We start from the raw sequence: 18,786 nt of genomic DNA, 5'->3' as shown, positions 1-18,786 counted from the left end.
ACAGTAAAACATGTTCGGTTGCATCGCGGTTCTTTCGTGGGTAGGTTGAGAAGTAGTTTATCCCGTTACTAGGCAGCAATAACGGCTCTCGTTTGCTAAGAATTGAGGGAGAATATCTTTAAAAACTCCCTGAATAGACTTAGATATTTTCTGTCAACGAAAAATTCAAAACGAAGGCAGGAAGAAAACAAGGGAAGAGATGCAAACATTGTAGGAAGTCACACGTTTATAAGACTGGACCAAAACAACATTGGTGTTTATTCTAAAGAAAACTACCATGGCCTCCCCAGGGTAAGTTAGTTGTTAATGTCTTGGTTTCTGCCAATAGCCAGTTCAATGTAGCAAGCTAATACGTCTCTGAGATGCCACTTTCATCACGCTAGCTATCTAAGCTAACGTTAGCTCTACAGGCTTTTTATACGAGTGAATCAATTTTTTTTCAGTGACATTCGTGAAAAACTGCGAAAGAAACGGCGAGCTTTGCAAGACACTTTGGCAAAAAACAAAAATGAGGACGACATTCAGGTAAATCTATAAAAGTTGTTTCATAAGTGAATGATATTGCAGATAAACAATATATCCAGCGTTGTTTCTGTGGACTGATAGCGACCTCTTAAAGTGCATCACAAGAGCCCTCATTTAACAAGACTCAACATGACTTGGAGGAGTATCAGCTCACAGTATACACACTCAAAGTCGGAAACACAGAGGAACACAGACAGAAGAGCTGCTAATGCTTTAGTAAATTTAATTATACTCGACAGGCTCTGGTTCCATCTACCAAAATGAGTAAGGGGAAACTACAAACTACAATGAAGGTTGGTGTGTGTTTTGTAGCTTAGCCTGTAGCCTGTAGTTGTGTGTGTTGCTGGCTGCTCATAACAATCCTCTGCTCTCTTCCCTCTGCCAATGAGCCACTTTCCAGCTGTCCTAAAAAGTAGTGTGGACTGATGTGCAGTTTGCAGTTTTTGCTGTCTTACTTACTTACTTACTTACTTAATAACTGTGTTTCACCAGGAACCTCAAAGTAGTGAAGAGGACCCGGGGGAGACTCTGAAACGCACGTTTAGGGCTCAAAGAGAGAGAAAGAAAAGGGTACAACATCCTCTCCAACCCTCATTCTATAATTCTAATAATAACTGTTTCATACTACCCACTTGAAAGCTCTGTGTACATAATTTATGTGTCTCTGCATATTGGCTGCTTGAGCAGTCTTCAGCCCAGGCGCCCCAAGAAGATGATGGTGTGGAGGAGATCTCCTCCGTCCAGCGCCACAGCAAAGATGAGGAATTGGCTGAAAAGGCTGGTGAAAAGCCTGTGGTTTTGTCAAGACCTCTGACTGGTTCTCAGAGAGGTTAGTGTCCACATTGTCTTGAAAATGGCCGTTTCCCTTTATGCTTTCGGTCTGTTCCAGGGTAACTTATTATGATAAAATAACCAGTATCAACAGTTCTTATGTTGCAGCATATTAGGGTGTTTTAGTGGAGAGAACTTTATATTTAAATAAAGTGACCTACACTCCTAGTTAATAAAGTCATTTAACACCTTTACCCAAATTAAATTACTCTATAAAACACAATTAGAAAGTAGAACATATCATACATATTGTATCAAAGAGGAAATAAACAAAATGGAGAGGCTGTCCAAGCACTCTGTGCCAACATTTGGTATGAGATCATTTGTATTAGTGTTTCATTAATCAGATAACTTTACATACCCACATCAACGGGTTTCAGATACAAAGCATCCAAAACACAATATTACTGAAGGATTCTGCTTTCAAACATTAAACCATCAGAGAAGGATTCTTTTCTCTTCACTGCAGGAAAAAATCTTATTTTTCTTCGTTTTATAATCGTCTTAGAATTTTCAATTGCAACTGTTTTTAATGCATAAGGAGAGGAACGAGAAGCCATTAAAAGAACTGCTGACTTGGTGATATCCTTTTAAAAGATGTGATTCTAGATACATATTTTGGCTCCATGCTCCTTGTTTATTTTTTTGTATTTGTGTGTATAATTTGTATGCAAGTATGCTCAAACCACCTTGCAACTCTAGGTCAACCCTCCAGAATTCAGCATTCTACCAGCTCTCAGCATTCATTCTCTGTGACACGCCGCTTGGAAGAGAAACTGAAAGCAGCCAGAGTAAAACCAAATTTCTTTTTTTTTGCACAAACAAGCACAAAACTACTTGTGTGCAAATAAATTGTCTCTGCAAGTGAAAAGTTTTGACATTTAAGTATGGCCTCTTGTGTTCTAGTCTAAAGGTGAGAGCCTTCAGGAGCAGGAGGCCGCTACGGACCCACCTAGTTCTCGCTTACAAGAACTCAGAGACAGAGACACTGTGACAAGGTTTGATCCAGAGGTGAGCATCTAATTATCAACTGTGGCCAGACAGGGTTCCCCAACATGATGGTACCCATTTAATCCTGTCAGCAGTGGAGGTCTAACTCTAAGTGTTTTACAGGTTGATCCCGACAGAGCTGGAAGACATGATGTCCCTCTCTCCCTTGGCACCAGGGTCAAGTTCAGAGAAGCAGCAAGAAGAGTAAGCCTGATATCAAAATTGAAATCTTCCTCAGAAAAATATTTTTGTGTGTTTTATTAATTTTTAACTTTTTGTAAATGCAGACAGAAAACGGCCTACCAACTGCTGAGGAGGCGTACAATTTCTTTACATTCAACTTTGAGCCGGAGCCACAAGATGGAACTGAGGATGTTAGCGGAAGAAAAGAAAAACAGAAAAAGGACGGAGGTGAGGAAGAAGGAGAAGAAGAGGCTGAAGAGGAGGACGAAGCTAGAGTAGAGGAAGATAACCGAGATGAAGTTGAAGAGCAGGTAAGACACCAACAGTAACATTGTAGGAATTGATCTGTGTGTTTCATGGTCATTTCTATCTGTCCTGTTGCTGCTACATGAGACAGAATAGATTTAAAACACATTCTTCGTCTTGCTATAGGGGGAAGAAGCTCCACTTGTTCGAGATGAAGAGGAGGATTTATTCGTCATTGAACAGTCGTCCCAGGACTTCTTGGAAGTAAAGAAAGCAGAGTACGTCGGGTACAGAAGGCTTGTTCAGAGAGAAAGCGAGCTTCTCTTTACGCCAAGTTTTCGAACAGGTACGAAACCACCTTATTCACATCCACAGCTTTTAAATGCTATGAGCATTAATATTCTGTTCAGGATTTTAACTCTTTTTTTGACTGCTTTTATCTGTTAATGTCACAGTCCCAACCTCCATTAAACTTCCTGAAAACATGAAGCCTCGTTATCTGGAGGACGAGGGTCTGTACGTAGGGGAGAGGCCTCCTGTGTCTCTGACCAATGAGAACATTCTGGAGAACCGCATTTTAAAAATGGAGGAGGTAAACCAAATGAACATTCGGCATATGTCACTGTCTCTGAGTTCTTTAAAATATAAACATTTTTCAACCCTTCATGAAGGGAAAGAAGTGGTTTGGAGACGACGGCAGGATCATGGCTCTGCCTGACCCCATTAAGGAGTCCTCCACTCGACCCCCTCTCTTCCAGATGGAGGAGGACCTGGACCCTGCACTGCAGACTGTGTACAGGAAGGTCAGACACACTCCCAATGTGACTCTCACATTCATCACTCCATTTGTAGCCACATGTAAAGCGCTGCACACTCATACACTGACTGTCAGACTTGACTTATCTCTAACCCCTGTGCCATTTTGAAAAAATGCAAAAGGGCAGTTTGGCATTTGGTACAAAGGAATGGAGAGGGTGGAGGCTTCAGGGAACAGAGCAGAGGTGGAGGCAGACCCATCTGTTCTAGCATCTCGAGGGACAGCTTCTGAGCATTCTGGGAATTTAACCAAATACAGGCAGTGAAAATAAATATAATTCAGCTTTTATATGTATCTCCCTTTTTTCTATGTCACAAGAAGGAGAGTATAAACTTGTGGTCTGTCTCGACACAAACACTCACACATGATGTCAGGAGTAGACAAGTCAACACACAGTGCACGTTAACCAACACTTAAAGCACATTTTCCTGATACAGCTTTGAAGCACTTGTCAGAGCTGAGATTATCTCACAGCTCACCACCATCACATGCATGTTAATATAATGATGTTATGTTTTGTGATACTGTGTTGATTCTCAAATACATTGTATTAATATTTAATTAATATTTTACTTGTAAAGATTTAAATTTTTCTTTACTGGTGAAGGCAAATGTTAATTCCATTAACCAGATTGCACAAAAGTAGTGCTATGAAAAAAGATGTTACAGGGACTAAATACAAATGCAGATCGCTCTGTTTAAAAAATAGGATAAAAAAATGTTTTTTAAAATTTAGATTGTATGGATATGAACGTGTGTTTTTGTAATATGACCACGGTAAGAAAATTGGGAAAATATTGCCTTGCTCTCAGTTTCAAAATATATTTAAATCTATTGAATCTTAATTTCTGATTATTTTTCATATTGATTGTTGCCAAAATACAGCCATGCAGTCAAATTAGTTGCATGATCATTTTATCAGACAGAAAGCACACTGAAGTGGGATCATGCACACAGACACTTTATACATACATTCTGTATGTGCCACTCTTAAATGTTTGTAAGGTGTATATTTTTGTAATTTTTAAAACTTCATATTAATGTACGAGAATGCAACTTAAGTATGTGCTCTATTTAATGATGACTTGTACTGACCTTATAGTAGAAAAGCCTAACCAGAGACAAGGTTTGCAAATAAGCCTTGGCTAGAAACCCTATATGCAATACATATTTCTCATGTTACTGTAACCGGTCACAATGTCTCTACATTGTCCCTGACAAATAAACTAATAAATAAAGCAGAAGGAAAAATGATGTAAGGTCGGTTTAATGTACACTGAAACTACGTGTTCCTAGAGAGCTAATTGTAATTCCTTTATTAATTGTATTACTCTTCTCAGCGTCTATTTGTGAGAGCCACAGGAGATCCTCATTACATAAATGTGTTCCACGAAGCTCTGACAGACCTCCCAGTTCTTTGAAGAGCACTGTGGCACTGTGGCACCTAATGGTAATACTTCACAGAAGAAGGCAGTGTGAGGGACAACACTTCCGAATGGCACAATCACATTGTTGAGCTCCTCTTTGTATTTACATAAAAGTTGGATAATGCATGTAAAAACTGTAAGAGTGCAGTGCTGGGATCGGCTCCAGCCTCCAGCGACCCTGAACAGGATAAGCGGTAGATAATGGATGGATGAATAATCCCTTCTGAAATTTTAACCAGCTGCAGGAGAGAAAGTACTGACTCCTACCTACATAATGAGTTTTACATTAGTCGAGGCAAGAGGAAATGAAAGCATGAACAACATCTCCAAATAATTAAATAAATACAAGTGTTCGAGGACAGAAGAAGCCAGTGCTGACAACTCATCAACTGACAGCTCTGTGATTGCACGGTCCATCTGCATCCGCCTTGGAAGCAGCTCAAGTTAATACATCTCAGCTATCGCTGCAGCATCACTGCTCATGGAGGCGTAATATGTAAACCATGAAGAAACTGACAATGCAGGTTACACAGATCCCCAAACCATGTTCAGATGTGGTTCACTGGATGGGAGTGTCTGTGTGGGAAACAACCGTGTATTTAATCAGTATTATTAAAGAACTCGGTCTTCTCATGCTTTTTTCATTGTTTTAGAAACAGCTGCCTCATCCAGGAAACAGATTATTCATTTTACTTTAATGGGTTGTTTATGTTACTCTGTTTTCATGCATGACTTTTCATTACAGCACTCCCTGATGTTGCTATCAATCTCGCCAACTGTTTCACGCTTCCTTAAAGCTTACATACATAAATACACTTGAGAAAAGCACCAGCATATTTCATAATGATTATCATTTTCCAGAACATTGCATGATGGATGATGTTGTTCTATCCCCCAGGCGCTGAAGTCCAAGTATGCAAATCTGTTTATTGCCGGTGCGGCGGACCCTGAAGGAGACTACCAGCTTGACGTGGACGTCTCTGGGCTGATCTTCTCCCATCACCCGCTCTTCAGTCGTGAACATGTCCTGGGTGCCCGTCTCGCTCAGCTGTATGATCAGTACCTCACCAGGCAGCACAATAATCTTACAGGACACCTTACAGACAAGGTAGACTTCACCAGCCGAATGTCCTTGCATAGCAGAGCTCTCACAACCCCTCTGAAAAGTTCTCTCTGAATACATTTAGAAATATCTTTAAATTACCCAAGTAAACAACATGGTAAATATCTGGTATGTTGTGTGTTTCCTGTGTGCCACAGCTGCATGGATTGAGGAGTGCACTGCGTAATATGCTTAATATCCATGGTGGGCAGAGCCTCACTCAAGCCATGCAGCACAGGATATCTGAGTACAGTCTGGAGGTTAGGTAAGTCCCTCTGATTACCTTCCATCCTGTCCAGCCTATAAAGAGATAACCTTTAGCACCACGTCAAGCATTTATTACTGCTGTATTTTATTCTTCGTTATATCACAGGAACACACGGCAGCTGCGAGACAGCGAGCAGGAGAAAGACAGGACTCTGCTGAAGAACATCGTCAAAGTCTGGAAGGAGATCAAGGCCCTGAGAGACTTTCAGAAGTACACAAACACTCCCTACAAGCTTTATCTGAGAAGGTAAATCTCTTTGTGCAGTTAGATAATCGGCCCTTGTCTGTGATTATACATTTACTGGTGCTGCTCCCTAGAGCTTTAAAGGGGAATTCTATTTTTAACCTGGGCCCTATTCTACAAATCTTGGGGGTTTGGAATTTCTCCAGCAGCTGTAAAATGTGGATTCATGAATTAATGAAATGCGCTAAATCAAAGTATGGTCCCTGAAAGTTCTTGGCCACTGACAGGCTCAGATTGTTGTTCTAAGTGTGAGACAACATTACAGAAAGGATCCCAACAGAGATAGACCTTTGTGTTCTTTTTGTTAAAGAGGAAGAAACCACAAACAGCTGTCACATCGCTCTCTTCAAAGCCACCAGACTCCATTGACAACAACAGTCATTTTTCTTTGCAGAACAGAGGAGATGCTTTGTCTACCACTGCCATGATCAGTTGTTTTCTTTGTGTTTAAATGGTTCTGTTCCAACACAATGTCAGTGTAACACAATTACATTGTCAATGGAGTCTGGTCGTTTTGAATGGAGTAATGCGGCAGCTGTTTGTGGTTTCAAAAATGTTTATCTCTGTAGGGAAACGTTCCCTAATGTTGTCAGAAACATAGAATAACAATCTGGGACTGTTGGTGGCAGATGCTTTGTGCAGAGAGATCTTTTAACAGGCATGAACCTCCCCCGTCCTGCATGTAGATCTTGTTCAGGGTTACATTTGTCTGATAAAAAAGCTGAGTACACATTCTCTACTACACTTTGCAAATGCTTTGCAGGAAATGTTTGTGTTTCCATGTTAACATATCGGACAGATTCATTACATACATTCTTGACATTTGTGTGATTTCTTTTTTTTTCCCAGAGAGAATGTGGACCAGGCGACAGATGAGCGAGAGTATGAAGAGGAAATCTTGGCAGAAGTTGTGGAATTGGAGGCAGAGAGCGACGAGGACTACCAGAGAAAGCTGGCAGAGTACAGGAAGCAGCTGGAGGAGTGGAAACTCTGGAGAAGGAAACAGGTACCAGAGCGAGGCTAATAAATCTACCAAGATGATGTTGGCTGAAATTAGCTTAATGCAGATATACAGTATCAATAATGTGTTGCCCAATAAGGAACAATAAAGAGCAGGGAACAATTCTAAACTAGGTTTAAAGTAATAAAGGAAGAGTGTCACTATAAGACGATAAAAAAATGAGGTTCATATTCTGGTTTGACATCAAAACGGCCTTGTATCTTGTGAATATAAACAGCTATAAAAATTCACTCACATCCTGCGTTCACTGTTTTCAGAAAGCCAAAAAGAAGAAGAGAAAAAAGAAGAAGAAAGGTCAATCACAGGACGACACAGAAGAAGAAGACGAGGACCAGGAGATGAGCGAATCAGAGGGGCCCGTTGAAGAAGGGCCCTCGAAGCCGGAGCCTCCAGAGATGCCGGAGTTTGACTCCATAGAGCAGCGAGTTAGAGAGAAAGCCTCCAGGATTCGCAGGAAACCGGGAGAATCCATCCTGATCCCCGAGCTGTCTGCATCTGGAAACATCACAGCGAGTGAACTCTGCCCGAGGTATGAGCAGGCACACACAGAGAGAGTCTGTGGTTCTTTCAGAAAATGTCAAATGTTTTAAGAAGTTTGGTGCGACTGATGCTTTTTCCCTTTTCCATTTGTTTTCTCCTGTTTTAGAGCTGAAACGGCTCGTAGAGAGGATGTCACAAGGCGTTCTCTTTTCACCAAGATCCTGTACAACGACAAAGAAGTCTCTAGAACAGACAGCCGCTCCCTGAACACTGACTTCCGAGTGCACTTTGGTCAGATCTTCAACCTCAAGATAGTTAACTGTCCCCAAAGCATCAACTTGCAGGTACAGTACAGAGAAATATAGCGTGCTGCCACTGTGATTAATCCACATCTGCTTGATAAATTACTACGTTCTCAGTGTTGCCTGTGTGTCTATATTTTAGGTGTTTGAGGAGATTGGCTCATCGTGCTCCCTCCTGGCTCAAGTGTTCATTCCGGTGCCTGAACCCTCCGTTTTGACGGGCAGCGCTCCTGTTGAGGAATTTGAGTTTAGCAGCAACCAGAGAGTGATGTTCGACCACGAGGGAGTAGGAAGTGGTAAACACCTTCATTTGACATACGTTCACAAACGATTTCCACTCTAAAAATAACGTCTATATTTGAATGTGATGCATAGCCCTCAGATTTATCTCAGTCTGTCTTCCCGTCTCTCCTCCTCTCTGTTTGCCTCATCAGACGTGCCGCTCTCCTTTGAGGCTGACGGCGGTAACAGACAGACCCTGTTGACCTCTGGGAAGCTGTCCTGCTGTGTTTCCTGGGGGATCGGGGAGGATGATGTCCCGCTCGCCCCTCCTGTGTTTCAACAACCTGGTGGCATGCACAGGTAATGTCACCTAAAGGACAATACAGTGGTTTTGCTTGTTTGAGCACCTGAACGACACATCCTGTGTGATTTACATCTCTGCTAACCACTTCCAAAGCATCCCACAGGTGTTGTTCTTTTCCTCCCCTCCAGGCAGACACTAGTTAAATTTTACAACGTTAAACTTTATCTTTATTTATGTTTCAGAGGTTATGTAGCAGGGTAACGTCCTGAGAATTGATGCTTTCAACTGCTCAGTGGAAATAGAAATGCTGACATTCATGACATCATATTGAAACTGCAAAGCCACAAACATTCCCATTTGTATTTTCTGGCTCATAAATTAATCTCAAGGCGAAATGCAAATTCCCAAAACATTGATGTCAGAGTTCTCTACTAGCACCTCATTGCATCGGTCCAAAGGTCCAAAGGACGTCAGAGGAACAAAAAAATCATTTAATAAGCCATTTGCAGTTTCACTGTATTTGCAGCGTGTCCTTGAGACTCACATGACTTCAACTTTGAGACAAGCAGATGCTATTTGAAGGATGAACCAGGTAGAAATAGGCAGAAAGCAGAATGCTTAGGAAAATAAAGTATTTAATATGCAGTTATTGGACTGAAACATGTCAATACACCTGTGTCGTCCTCACAGTCTGTCCCTAAACTCTGTAACAAACCACTAATGTTCATTGTTCTTAGTAATATGAATCACGTTTTGTCTCTGTGTTTTCAGTGGCTTGGGACGATTCGATGCTGTCACTTACATCGGGGCATCTGGACTTTATGACATGAAAAAAATTGGAGAGTGGGCCACACAGTCGAGACTGGACCCCAACGATCCAAAAAATGCCTCCATCATGCAGCTGCTAAAAGTTGGTATCAGAGTACAGAGCTGTGCTTAAGCAAGAGTTCTAGTTCATGCAATAAAGACACGGCTTCTTTCTTCGTGTCTGTGGTTCACCAGGTGGCCAGCAGTGGGGAGGTAACCGCTCCAGAGTACTTCCGTCTTGAACAGCTGCAGGAAGAGTTTAACTTTGTCACAGATGAGGAGTTGGAGAGGTCCAAAAGATTTCGCCTGCTCAGGCTCAGGAACCAGGAGGTTGCAGAGTTTAGAAATTACAAGTGTGTTCCTGCTCTGGAGCAGGAGGTCACTGATAAGTTGTTCCAGGTCGGACGTCCCAGTATTTATTGCAGAATATTGTAGATATGGCAGAATGAGGGTTTATTTGCTTCTTGTTGAGCTAATTCTTTTTCTTTTTTAGGATTATGAGAGGAGACTAAAAGAAGGAGAGATAATAGACACAAAAGAACATCTGGATTCACACAGAGCCTTAGTAGCCAAATACCTTCAGAAGGTGAGTAAACATGTCTATATTACCCCAATCTTTAACACCAAGTCCTGTGTAATCTTGGCATTTTCTTGACCTTGATTTGTACTTGTTTGTTTGCACAACATCTATTTCCTTTGTGTCCGTCCTGAGAAAGTACTCCCAAAAAGCCTGGGCGTAGATTCTGCAGGATGTTGTGCACACTGTGCAAAATGCCACATTGATGTAATATTTAAGCTCAAATCATGATCTTTTCTTCAACTTAACCAAACTATCAACATTTTACAGTCAAGGTTTGTTACGTTTGGACACCAAAACACCCCCCCGCCCCAATTTGTAATAATAATATAGTCCATCTAAATGTCAATTAATCCTAGCACTTTTTAGTAGTAAATATTTTACAGTGCAATGTAATGATGGTAATTATGATATTCTAACAACAGTCAGGGAAAAGTCGCTTAAAAATCAGCAGGAAGTCGAGCTGTTGTTGCAGCTGTGTTGGCAGTTTAAAGCCAAAATCTAAGTGCAAATCTATGATCATATCTGTGAGCCCGAGCTCTCCTGCAGCTTTAGTCTTGGGGTTAAGACAACTTTCGGTTAATAAAAACTCTTCAGGGATCATTTTTCAAATCAAGGGTCTACAGATAAAGGATGTATTGTGGTAGAGATCCTAAAACCATCTCTGACAAACTGTGGTTTGTGATTTTGGTTCATTTGAAAATAAACTGATTTGACTGATTTTCCACAGATCCGAGAGTCTGTCATCAACAGATTTCTCATTGCCAAGCATCACTACCTTCTGTCTGATTTGGTGCTAGAAGAGGAGATACCGAGCATCGGGTAAATACACCTCCAGGCTGAGTCCGTCTCTCGCCCTCTCTCTCACATCTGACATTCTTTCATGTTTGTGTTTAATGCATGACAAATATTTCTTTCTTGCTAATCACACACAAATTATTCATACAAATTGTGACTCCCAGTGTTGTGATGTATCGTTACAATATGGCAATGAAAATAATAACAAAGGCAGCCTGAACTCCTCGCTCAGACTTTAAAGGAAAGGTTAACTTAACTTGGATTGTTTTGAACTGTGGGATCAGGGGTCAAATCAAACCACTCAGAAATATTGACAGGCCGATATAAATCACAGGCTGATGTAAGTTTGTTTCTTGGCTCGGCGCTGCTTCGGCCCATTTGATCTTGAACTCAACATTCCCCTGGCTGACGAACACTCTCCTCTGGAACCGACTCAGTCGCTGTTTTAAAGCAGGTTTCACAACATGTGGACTGGATAACAGAAAATTAGTCTTTGATGAATAATACAAACAATACATGTCGATGACAATCAGGCTGTTGCTTTGCATGTTTTCTTCATTTTTTGATGTTGAATTTTTTCTGTTCCATGTTTCTGTTATTCTTCTGCTGTTCATTTGTAACAGTGGTGCAGGTCCAGGGTATGTGCCGGAGTTTCTCTTCTTCTTTCCCCCCCTGTGTCTTTGATTCTCCGTTTAGTTTGAACCCTGAGCACCAGAACTGTAGTGACCATAGACCATGTGTAGTATTCAGTCCTGCCAGGATTTTGCAGTTTAACAGCATTTGTCCGCTGAAGGAAGATGAGTTTGTGTTATTTTTTATTGTAAGTTTGTAAAAAATTAGTAATGTCTTTCTAGTGTGGAGAAATGTTTCGCACTTGTGGGAACAACGTAAGAAAGAGTTTTAATGATTTACCTACTTGCTATCTCAACATGTCATCTTCATGGTAATGGCTATCTATATAAGGTTCAGTAACAGGGTGTTTGTGTCATTACCCTGCAGAACACTGTCATGTCCAAACATTGTAACTTAGGCTACAAGAGTGCAACTACTTTCTCAACAGCAGTGCTCCTGCAGTGCTCAGCACCTCTCCAACAATGATCCAACACAGATTTTACTGACCAATATTTAATGCAGTTAGTATTTATTTTATATTGCCATAATTACTTTTTTTAAAAAGTTTACCAAGGTGCGCACGTCCAGGCGATAAAGCCCAGGTGCTGGGCAGAGAAGGCACATAGAAGCGAAAAATAGAGTCCACACGCTGGATCATGTTCCCATGTAGTTCCTTTTATTTAACTACCACCACGGGTGGGTAACGTTTCAAAGCTATGTTCTTCTTCAGACTTCTTCTTGCTCTGTGTGCTGACTCTATTTCTATTTACTTTTTATAAGATTAAAATATATTTATAACATATATATATATATATATATATAATACAAGAAACTTAAAGATGATAGTAATCTAGCTTTGCTTGATGTAAACCTGAAAGACGGCTTACTGCAAAGTGTAACAGTAGTACTATAATCGTATGCGCTTCTTGCAATTGTACTAAATTCAAACATGCTAAAACATATTGCAAGGCATCATGGGTCTTGTTCGTTTGCCTACACTATACAAGCAAGGTATGTTTTCTTTGTGTGGCAAAACTCTCTTCCTGCTGAGCCACAATATTTGCTGTTGTAGTTCACAGGAGTTACATAACAAACAACATTGTTTAAACCACTTTTCACTTTACTGACCCTTTTTTCCAAAGCTCCTCATAAAAGCCATGAAAATATTTTAGTTAACATCGTCTCAAAAGGAGTATTTTAAAGATAATGCTGCAAATTCCTGGCGGGACTGAGTCCTGTTGGTGGTAAAAATCCTCTCCTACAATCAAAAAAGATTTTAATCTCTCCTTAAATAATTAGCATTCAGTTTGTTGTCAGTTCAGTGAGTAATTTGAAGTCCCTTATTGGTTGTTAGCTAAATAGTAACAGCTGTTTGTTGTGACTATCAGGATTCTGGGACTGAACCTCTTCAAGCTGGCTGAACCCAAACGCCCGCTGAAGCCTCAGAGGAAAGAGAGGAAGAAGATGACGGCTCAGAATCTGTCTGACGGAGACATTAAGCTGCTGATCAACATCCTGCGGGCTTATGACATCCCCGTCCGCAGGCCACAGACCAAGTGAGTGACGACCGCTACCAGTCAAATTCAGATCAAAGTAAAAGTCTTAATTTGTCCTCACAGATAAGTGTAATGCATGATTTTTAGGCACCTGGCACAGTGTTAAACCTTCTGTTTTTATTTCAGTAAACCAGGACAGACGTCTCAGAGTGTCATCCAGGACAGTGATTGGCTCCTCAACCAGGTACATACACACCTTAACTGCTTATCTTCGTTGAGTTATATTTGACAAATAATGCTTGAAAGGAGGATGTAGAGATTTCCCTTGTACGCTGCAGTAGTAGAAGGTGCTTTGTTAGAGATGGGCTGACAACATTTCTTTTTCAACCTTTATGAATGAATTTATTTGTTTGTTGAAAAGAAGAAAAAACGTAGCACAACAAAGTTAAATATGAAAACATAAAGAACTCTGTGAACTTGGTTGAACCAGTGATGTCTGAGCATGTCCACCCAGTTGAACTCCAACAAACATGAATTTAGCAAGTATGTTGTTTGAAAGTTGCTTATATAATTACATGTATGAACTGTTTTTGTTTTGTTTGTTGTTGGTGTGATTAAGATACAAGTGAGGCCCTTTGTGGAGGTTTCCTTCCAGCGCACAGTCCTTCAAACGACCACAGCTGATGGACCGAACCCCTGCTGGAACGAGGAGCTGCAGCTGCCGTTCAGGTTGACAGCTTTGTATTCTTCTGTGTTTTATAATATGCATTTAGTTTGCGGGCATTTCTATCCTCCTGACACAGCTTTGATCAGAAACACTGAAGAGGCTGACTCATAGCTCCTAACTATGTTTCCAGGGTAGATTGTTCAAAGGCTCTTTGGTCTATTCCAAAAAACAGCTTTATTCACTTACATAACTAAAAAAAATCAGACCCTTCCATATCCCTAACTAGGGCTTCAAAGTGAACACAATATATCGTGATAGGATTCATGTTGATGATGGTAACAAAGTTTGGACAATTTTTACTGTGCGTGGATGATCTAACAGCTTATTGTACACAGTGTAACACTGTGAAAACAAACTCGACAGCCATGCAGGTTTGGTATTGAAATATTTCCTTGCAGCTCCTTTCCAAGTTACACCACTGTTAGTCATTGGATGTCTATAAATTCTGAAAGAAATAAGCTGTGTTAATGTAAGTAAGCAGCTTCAAGCCCCGACGCCCTGCCAAAGACCATCAGTAAAACACTGAACATGAAACTGTTTTATTCAGTGTGTTGACCAATATTAATTGCCGGGTTTGTTTGTCTTATAAAGGAGAAGACCTCTTTTATAATTCGGCTGCCAGTAAAAACCTCCTGAACGATGAACACTGAGTTAATCCTGAACATGAGATTCTGTAGTTAGGGACAGCTCAGCCTGCAGCACATCGAGACCTTCTGTGTACATTTAGGAGCTTCAGCAGCATTATCTCATTATATGTCAAGAATAATATGTTTTTCTATATATAAAAATGTATGATAATAATATTTTGCCATATTGCCCAGCTGTAATTCCTGCCTACTAGTTTAAATGTAAACCTTTTTCTCTACAGTGCTCCGAATGGTGACTACAGCGCTGCTAGCCTGCAGTCACTGAAAGACGAAGTGTTCATTAACATATTTGATGAAGTCATTTTTGAAACTGGCGTGGTGAGTGACACACTGTTTAAAGTATTTATATCACAACATGCTCCATGAATTGTTGTCTACATCTTAATTTAACCTTTATTTGCTCCTCAGAACGACAAAGACAAAGGCAAGTCCATACACACCCGGGTGGAGAAGCACTGGCTCGGCTCTGTGAAGATCCCCTTCAGCACCATTTACTCTCAGTCCAGGGTGAGACTCTTTGTCGATGTGTGTTAATAAGCTGACTGCCTGAACGGCTGACTGATTTTATTTTTTTAATCCATTCATAGATCGATGGAACATTCAAGGTGGACACTCCGGCCGTGCTGCTCGGGTACAGTAAGGAGCGGAGCCACGGCACTAACAGTGTTTACGATACTTTACGGAGCGTCAGCGAGGGAGCGTTTATCACGCTGTTCATCACCATCGAACCGCAGCTGGTGCCCGGAGAGTCTGTCAGGGAGAAGGTGAGTCATGTTTAGTGCCAGGTTGGATGCTTTTTAGAGCCTGCGTCGCTGTGCGTTAGTTTGTGTTCGTCCATCATTCCTCTAACACATGTTAACATCCATTTCATTTCATATGTTTCTATGTCAGTACTCTGAAATGTCATCCATGCTCTTAGACGTAGATGGTTATGCATCCGTGTGTTCATTAATTCTCATGTTTTTATCCTTCTGTGTCAATGATTTGCTTTTGCTCTGCTGCATGTGCTAGATAAAGGAAATGAAGGTAACTGTCCATTAAAACACTCACATTTTTATAAACTCATCAAATCCACGCTAACATCATTTTCATACATTCATTTACTCAGTGCTGACATCTGTTCTTCTGCCGTAACCTTTGACCTTTTCATGCAGTTTGACAGCCAGGAGGACGAGCGTTTGCTGCAGGCTGCAGAGAGGTTTGAGAGCGAAGCAGCGCAGGGATACCCGGACCGACCCTGCCTCACCACCATCATAGACCTCAATGGGAAGACGGTCTTCATCACACGCTACATTAGACCGCTTAACCCCCCGCAGGAGTTACTCGATGAATTCCCCAATAACCCCCAGGAGGCCACGGTCAGTCGTCTTATTAGAGTGAATGTAGAGACAGGCTGCTTGATCATCTTTAAGTACTTTTTTACTGTACCGACACTCTGACACGTTCGTTCCACAGGCCCTGGTTGCTCGATTCGTCTCTCTCATCCCCTCTCTGCCAGACAGAGTTTCGTTCTCTGGGGTCTGTGACCTTTGGAGCACCTGTGATGTAAGTGAACTGTCTTTGATTTTCTGCGGTTGTAAGAGGATGGAAACACCCGTCTTACAGAACCTCGTGTTTCCTCTTCTTGTTTTTAGCAATTCCTCACCCTCCTGGCCGGAGACGAGGAAGAACACGCTGTACTGTTGTGCAACTACTTCCTGTCTATGGGAAAGAAAGCCTGGCTTATAATCGGCACTGCTATTCCAGAGGTGTGTATCAATCATATGTTAACCCAGGGGGATTTCAGGAATGTGATGATCTCCTACAACAACAGTTATTCACCAATATCTACTTATTTGTTTTTCTTATATTGTTCTCGATGAAGATCTCAGAGTTCAGATTCATGATGTCTTCTATAACCACAGATTTTTGCAGCTGACTGCCATTTTCCTAAATTGAAAGCGCATGCTAGTTGTTCATCGTTAGCACAGGTTAAAACCCCGCCAATCCCCATAAAAGGCATGAGACTGCACGGCTGTGTGGACGTAGACAGTAAAAACAAAAGTAAAGAGAAATCAAGAATACCTAAACAAGAATCTAAAGTTAATAGAGCACAACAGTCAACAGACAACAGACAACAGTCTCCACCCATAAGAAAGAAGGTTAGTAATTCTGAAATGAAGGTACAGCTGCAGGAAGTGGACAGCAAACAGTGCATTCCACTCTCAGCTCACATCTGCAACATCTTGCAGCAGCAGTAAATATGTGTGAGAAGTGTGCAGAAAAAGGCCTCTAAATAGGGCGGCCAATCACTAACTGTGAGATACTATGGTTCCCAATGAACATAATCTAATTTGATGGGTTTGAGTAGTGTTGATTCTTTGAATAACTTGCTTTGTAAATATTTCTTTAAACACGACAAATGTTAAAAATATTAGTTGTATAATTGATATTGTAAAGAAAGCATTTCCTCCAGAGAATAGTTAGGCCCTTTGCCCCTAAATGTAGGAGAGCTTTAGCAATATATTAGTAAGTCTCTCTGTGGCAGCACTGTAACTTTTACCTGTTTATTTTTCAGGGACCCACAGCATACGTCCTGACTTATGAGCAGAGCCGCTACCTGATCTGGAATCCCAGCAGCAGTCAGTTCTACGGACAGTACGACACCTTCTGCCCGCTGCAAACAGTCGGCTGCCTCGTCAATGCTGACAATGTGAGTGAAGAGAGAGATGCGATATGCGGCTTATTAAATATGTGGCTTTTCTTAAACATTCCTTGAGATTGCAGAAGATTCTCTAACTTTTTTTCTAATTTTATTTCTACAGGTGTGGTTCAACATTCAGGAATATACGTCACCGATGACGATGAGTTTTGACATCACAAAAGCCAATCTGTGGAAGCCGTTTTTCTCCAGATCCTTCTCCCACCCCGGGCTGTCCAGCGTACAAGTGAGTGTGCAAAATTCCTCTACAATCTTGATGCATTATTTGGTTTTAACCTTGTATTTCCTTCTAAATCTGATTACATCAGCCCGAGGAGCTGGTGTATCGACGCACAGACAAAGCAGCTGCAGCGGAGCTTCAGGACAGGCAAGTTAACACTGAGACAAGGCTTCAATTCAGGCTACAATTCCACACCTGAGATAACACATTTACCATCTCACTCTCCGTAGAATCGAGAAGATCCTGAAGGAGAAGATCATGGAGTGGCGTCCTCGCCACCCAACACGCTGGAACCGCTTCTGCACCACCACCCTGAAACAATTCCTGCCCAAACTGGAGCTGAGTGGGGGGCGGGACGTGGCCGAGGGGCACCGCCACGAGCTGCAGAGCCTGCTGGGAGACAACAGGGTGAGTCTGAAAGAGGAGGACCTTGGTTAGGCTAGGTCAATGTCATCAGATATCCATAATTGCAATGCTCTTGTCTACTGTCAAATAAACAAGTTCTAACATGAATGAGCTCCGATTAAAAATGACTGCTAATAGACTTTTATTTTGTTTCAGATTTCAGGATTCCCCTTGCATCTGCCATTCTCTGAGATCCGGCCCATCATAGAGGCCGTGTACAGCACCGGGGTGCACAATGTCCACTCGTCAAATGTGGAGTTTGCCCTGGCCGTGTATGTGCACCCTTACCCCAACAATGTCCTGTCTGTGTGGGTGTACCTGGCCTCACTGGTGCGAACGTGATCCCAGAGAAACACGTTCCTGTCTTATCACTTTGCTTTTATATACTAATGAGCTTTAGCTTTATTTAAACTGATGACTTCATTAATAACATTTGCACAATATTGTACATCGGATGTATATAATATATATGAGGTACATTTTGATAAGACACAGTTTGGTATCTGTACATTAAATCCAGTCCAAATAACCTTTCATCAAGTCCAACCTTTCTGAATCTTCTCTATTTTTCTAAAAGGCGTTTTTAATGGTTTGTTCAAAACTGAAACCATATCGGTGTAACACACAATAACACAAAAACATGAACCGATCACTGCAGCAGTAGACAACTCACTCAGGTGTTCTGCAAGGTTAAATTACTGTTTTTCTCAATGGAGTCTGGTGGCTTTGAATAGAGAAATGTAATGACAGTTTCTGGCTTAAAATTGGACCTTCACGCAACAGGTGTAAAAGTCTGTAGAGTTCCTGTATGTAGCCTCAAACAGTCATAAAAAAC

At 41.3% G+C, this 18,786-nt stretch overlaps 1 protein-coding gene across 2 annotated transcripts; it reads left to right on the top strand.

Annotated features, from left to right (window-relative positions):
• Positions 1 to 89: 89 nt before the first annotated feature.
• Positions 90 to 18,465, top strand: cc2d2a (coiled-coil and C2 domain containing 2A). 2 transcript variants are annotated; one of them, XM_069680376.1, is made up of 38 exons: positions 90 to 291; positions 444 to 525; positions 765 to 818; positions 1,018 to 1,095; positions 1,213 to 1,354; positions 2,059 to 2,147; positions 2,263 to 2,367; positions 2,470 to 2,550; positions 2,634 to 2,840; positions 2,962 to 3,121; positions 3,231 to 3,367; positions 3,447 to 3,578; positions 5,918 to 6,127; positions 6,280 to 6,386; positions 6,495 to 6,635; positions 7,482 to 7,638; positions 7,911 to 8,182; positions 8,300 to 8,477; positions 8,578 to 8,731; positions 8,870 to 9,017; positions 9,733 to 9,871; positions 9,964 to 10,167; positions 10,262 to 10,354; positions 11,076 to 11,167; positions 13,144 to 13,311; positions 13,438 to 13,495; positions 13,871 to 13,980; positions 14,847 to 14,943; positions 15,034 to 15,132; positions 15,213 to 15,389; positions 15,780 to 15,983; positions 16,081 to 16,170; positions 16,260 to 16,373; positions 17,183 to 17,317; positions 17,430 to 17,552; positions 17,635 to 17,693; positions 17,777 to 17,954; positions 18,108 to 18,465. In XM_069680376.1, exons 1-38 carry the CDS (start codon positions 278 to 280, stop codon positions 18,291 to 18,293), a joined length of 4,974 nt encoding a protein of 1,657 aa, XP_069536477.1. In that variant the 5' UTR covers positions 90 to 277; the 3' UTR covers positions 18,294 to 18,465. The 2 variants fall into 2 exon arrangements, with proteins under 2 accessions (XP_069536477.1, XP_069536478.1); XM_069680377.1 differs by lacking the exon at positions 765 to 818.
• The last annotated feature ends 321 nt before the right edge of the window (positions 18,466 to 18,786 follow it).

This window comes from Semicossyphus pulcher, unplaced genomic scaffold (genome assembly GCF_022749685.1).
Source record: "Semicossyphus pulcher isolate SPU_LCO1_2020_fin unplaced genomic scaffold, fSemPul1.0.p SCAF_4, whole genome shotgun sequence".
Lineage (NCBI taxonomy): Eukaryota > Metazoa > Chordata > Actinopteri > Labriformes > Labridae > Semicossyphus > Semicossyphus pulcher.
This window is presented reverse-complemented; position numbering and strand designations above follow the sequence as displayed.

Bases quoted from the DNA above. Each gene is read 5' to 3' on its own strand.
- cc2d2a (XM_069680376.1), top strand. The intron at 11,168-13,143 runs GTAAATACACCT...TGTGACTATCAG, and splicing joins GAGGAGATACCGAGCATCGG to GATTCTGGGACTGAACCTCT. The intron at 15,390-15,779 runs GTGAGTCATGTT...CTTTTCATGCAG, and splicing joins GAGAGTCTGTCAGGGAGAAG to TTTGACAGCCAGGAGGACGA.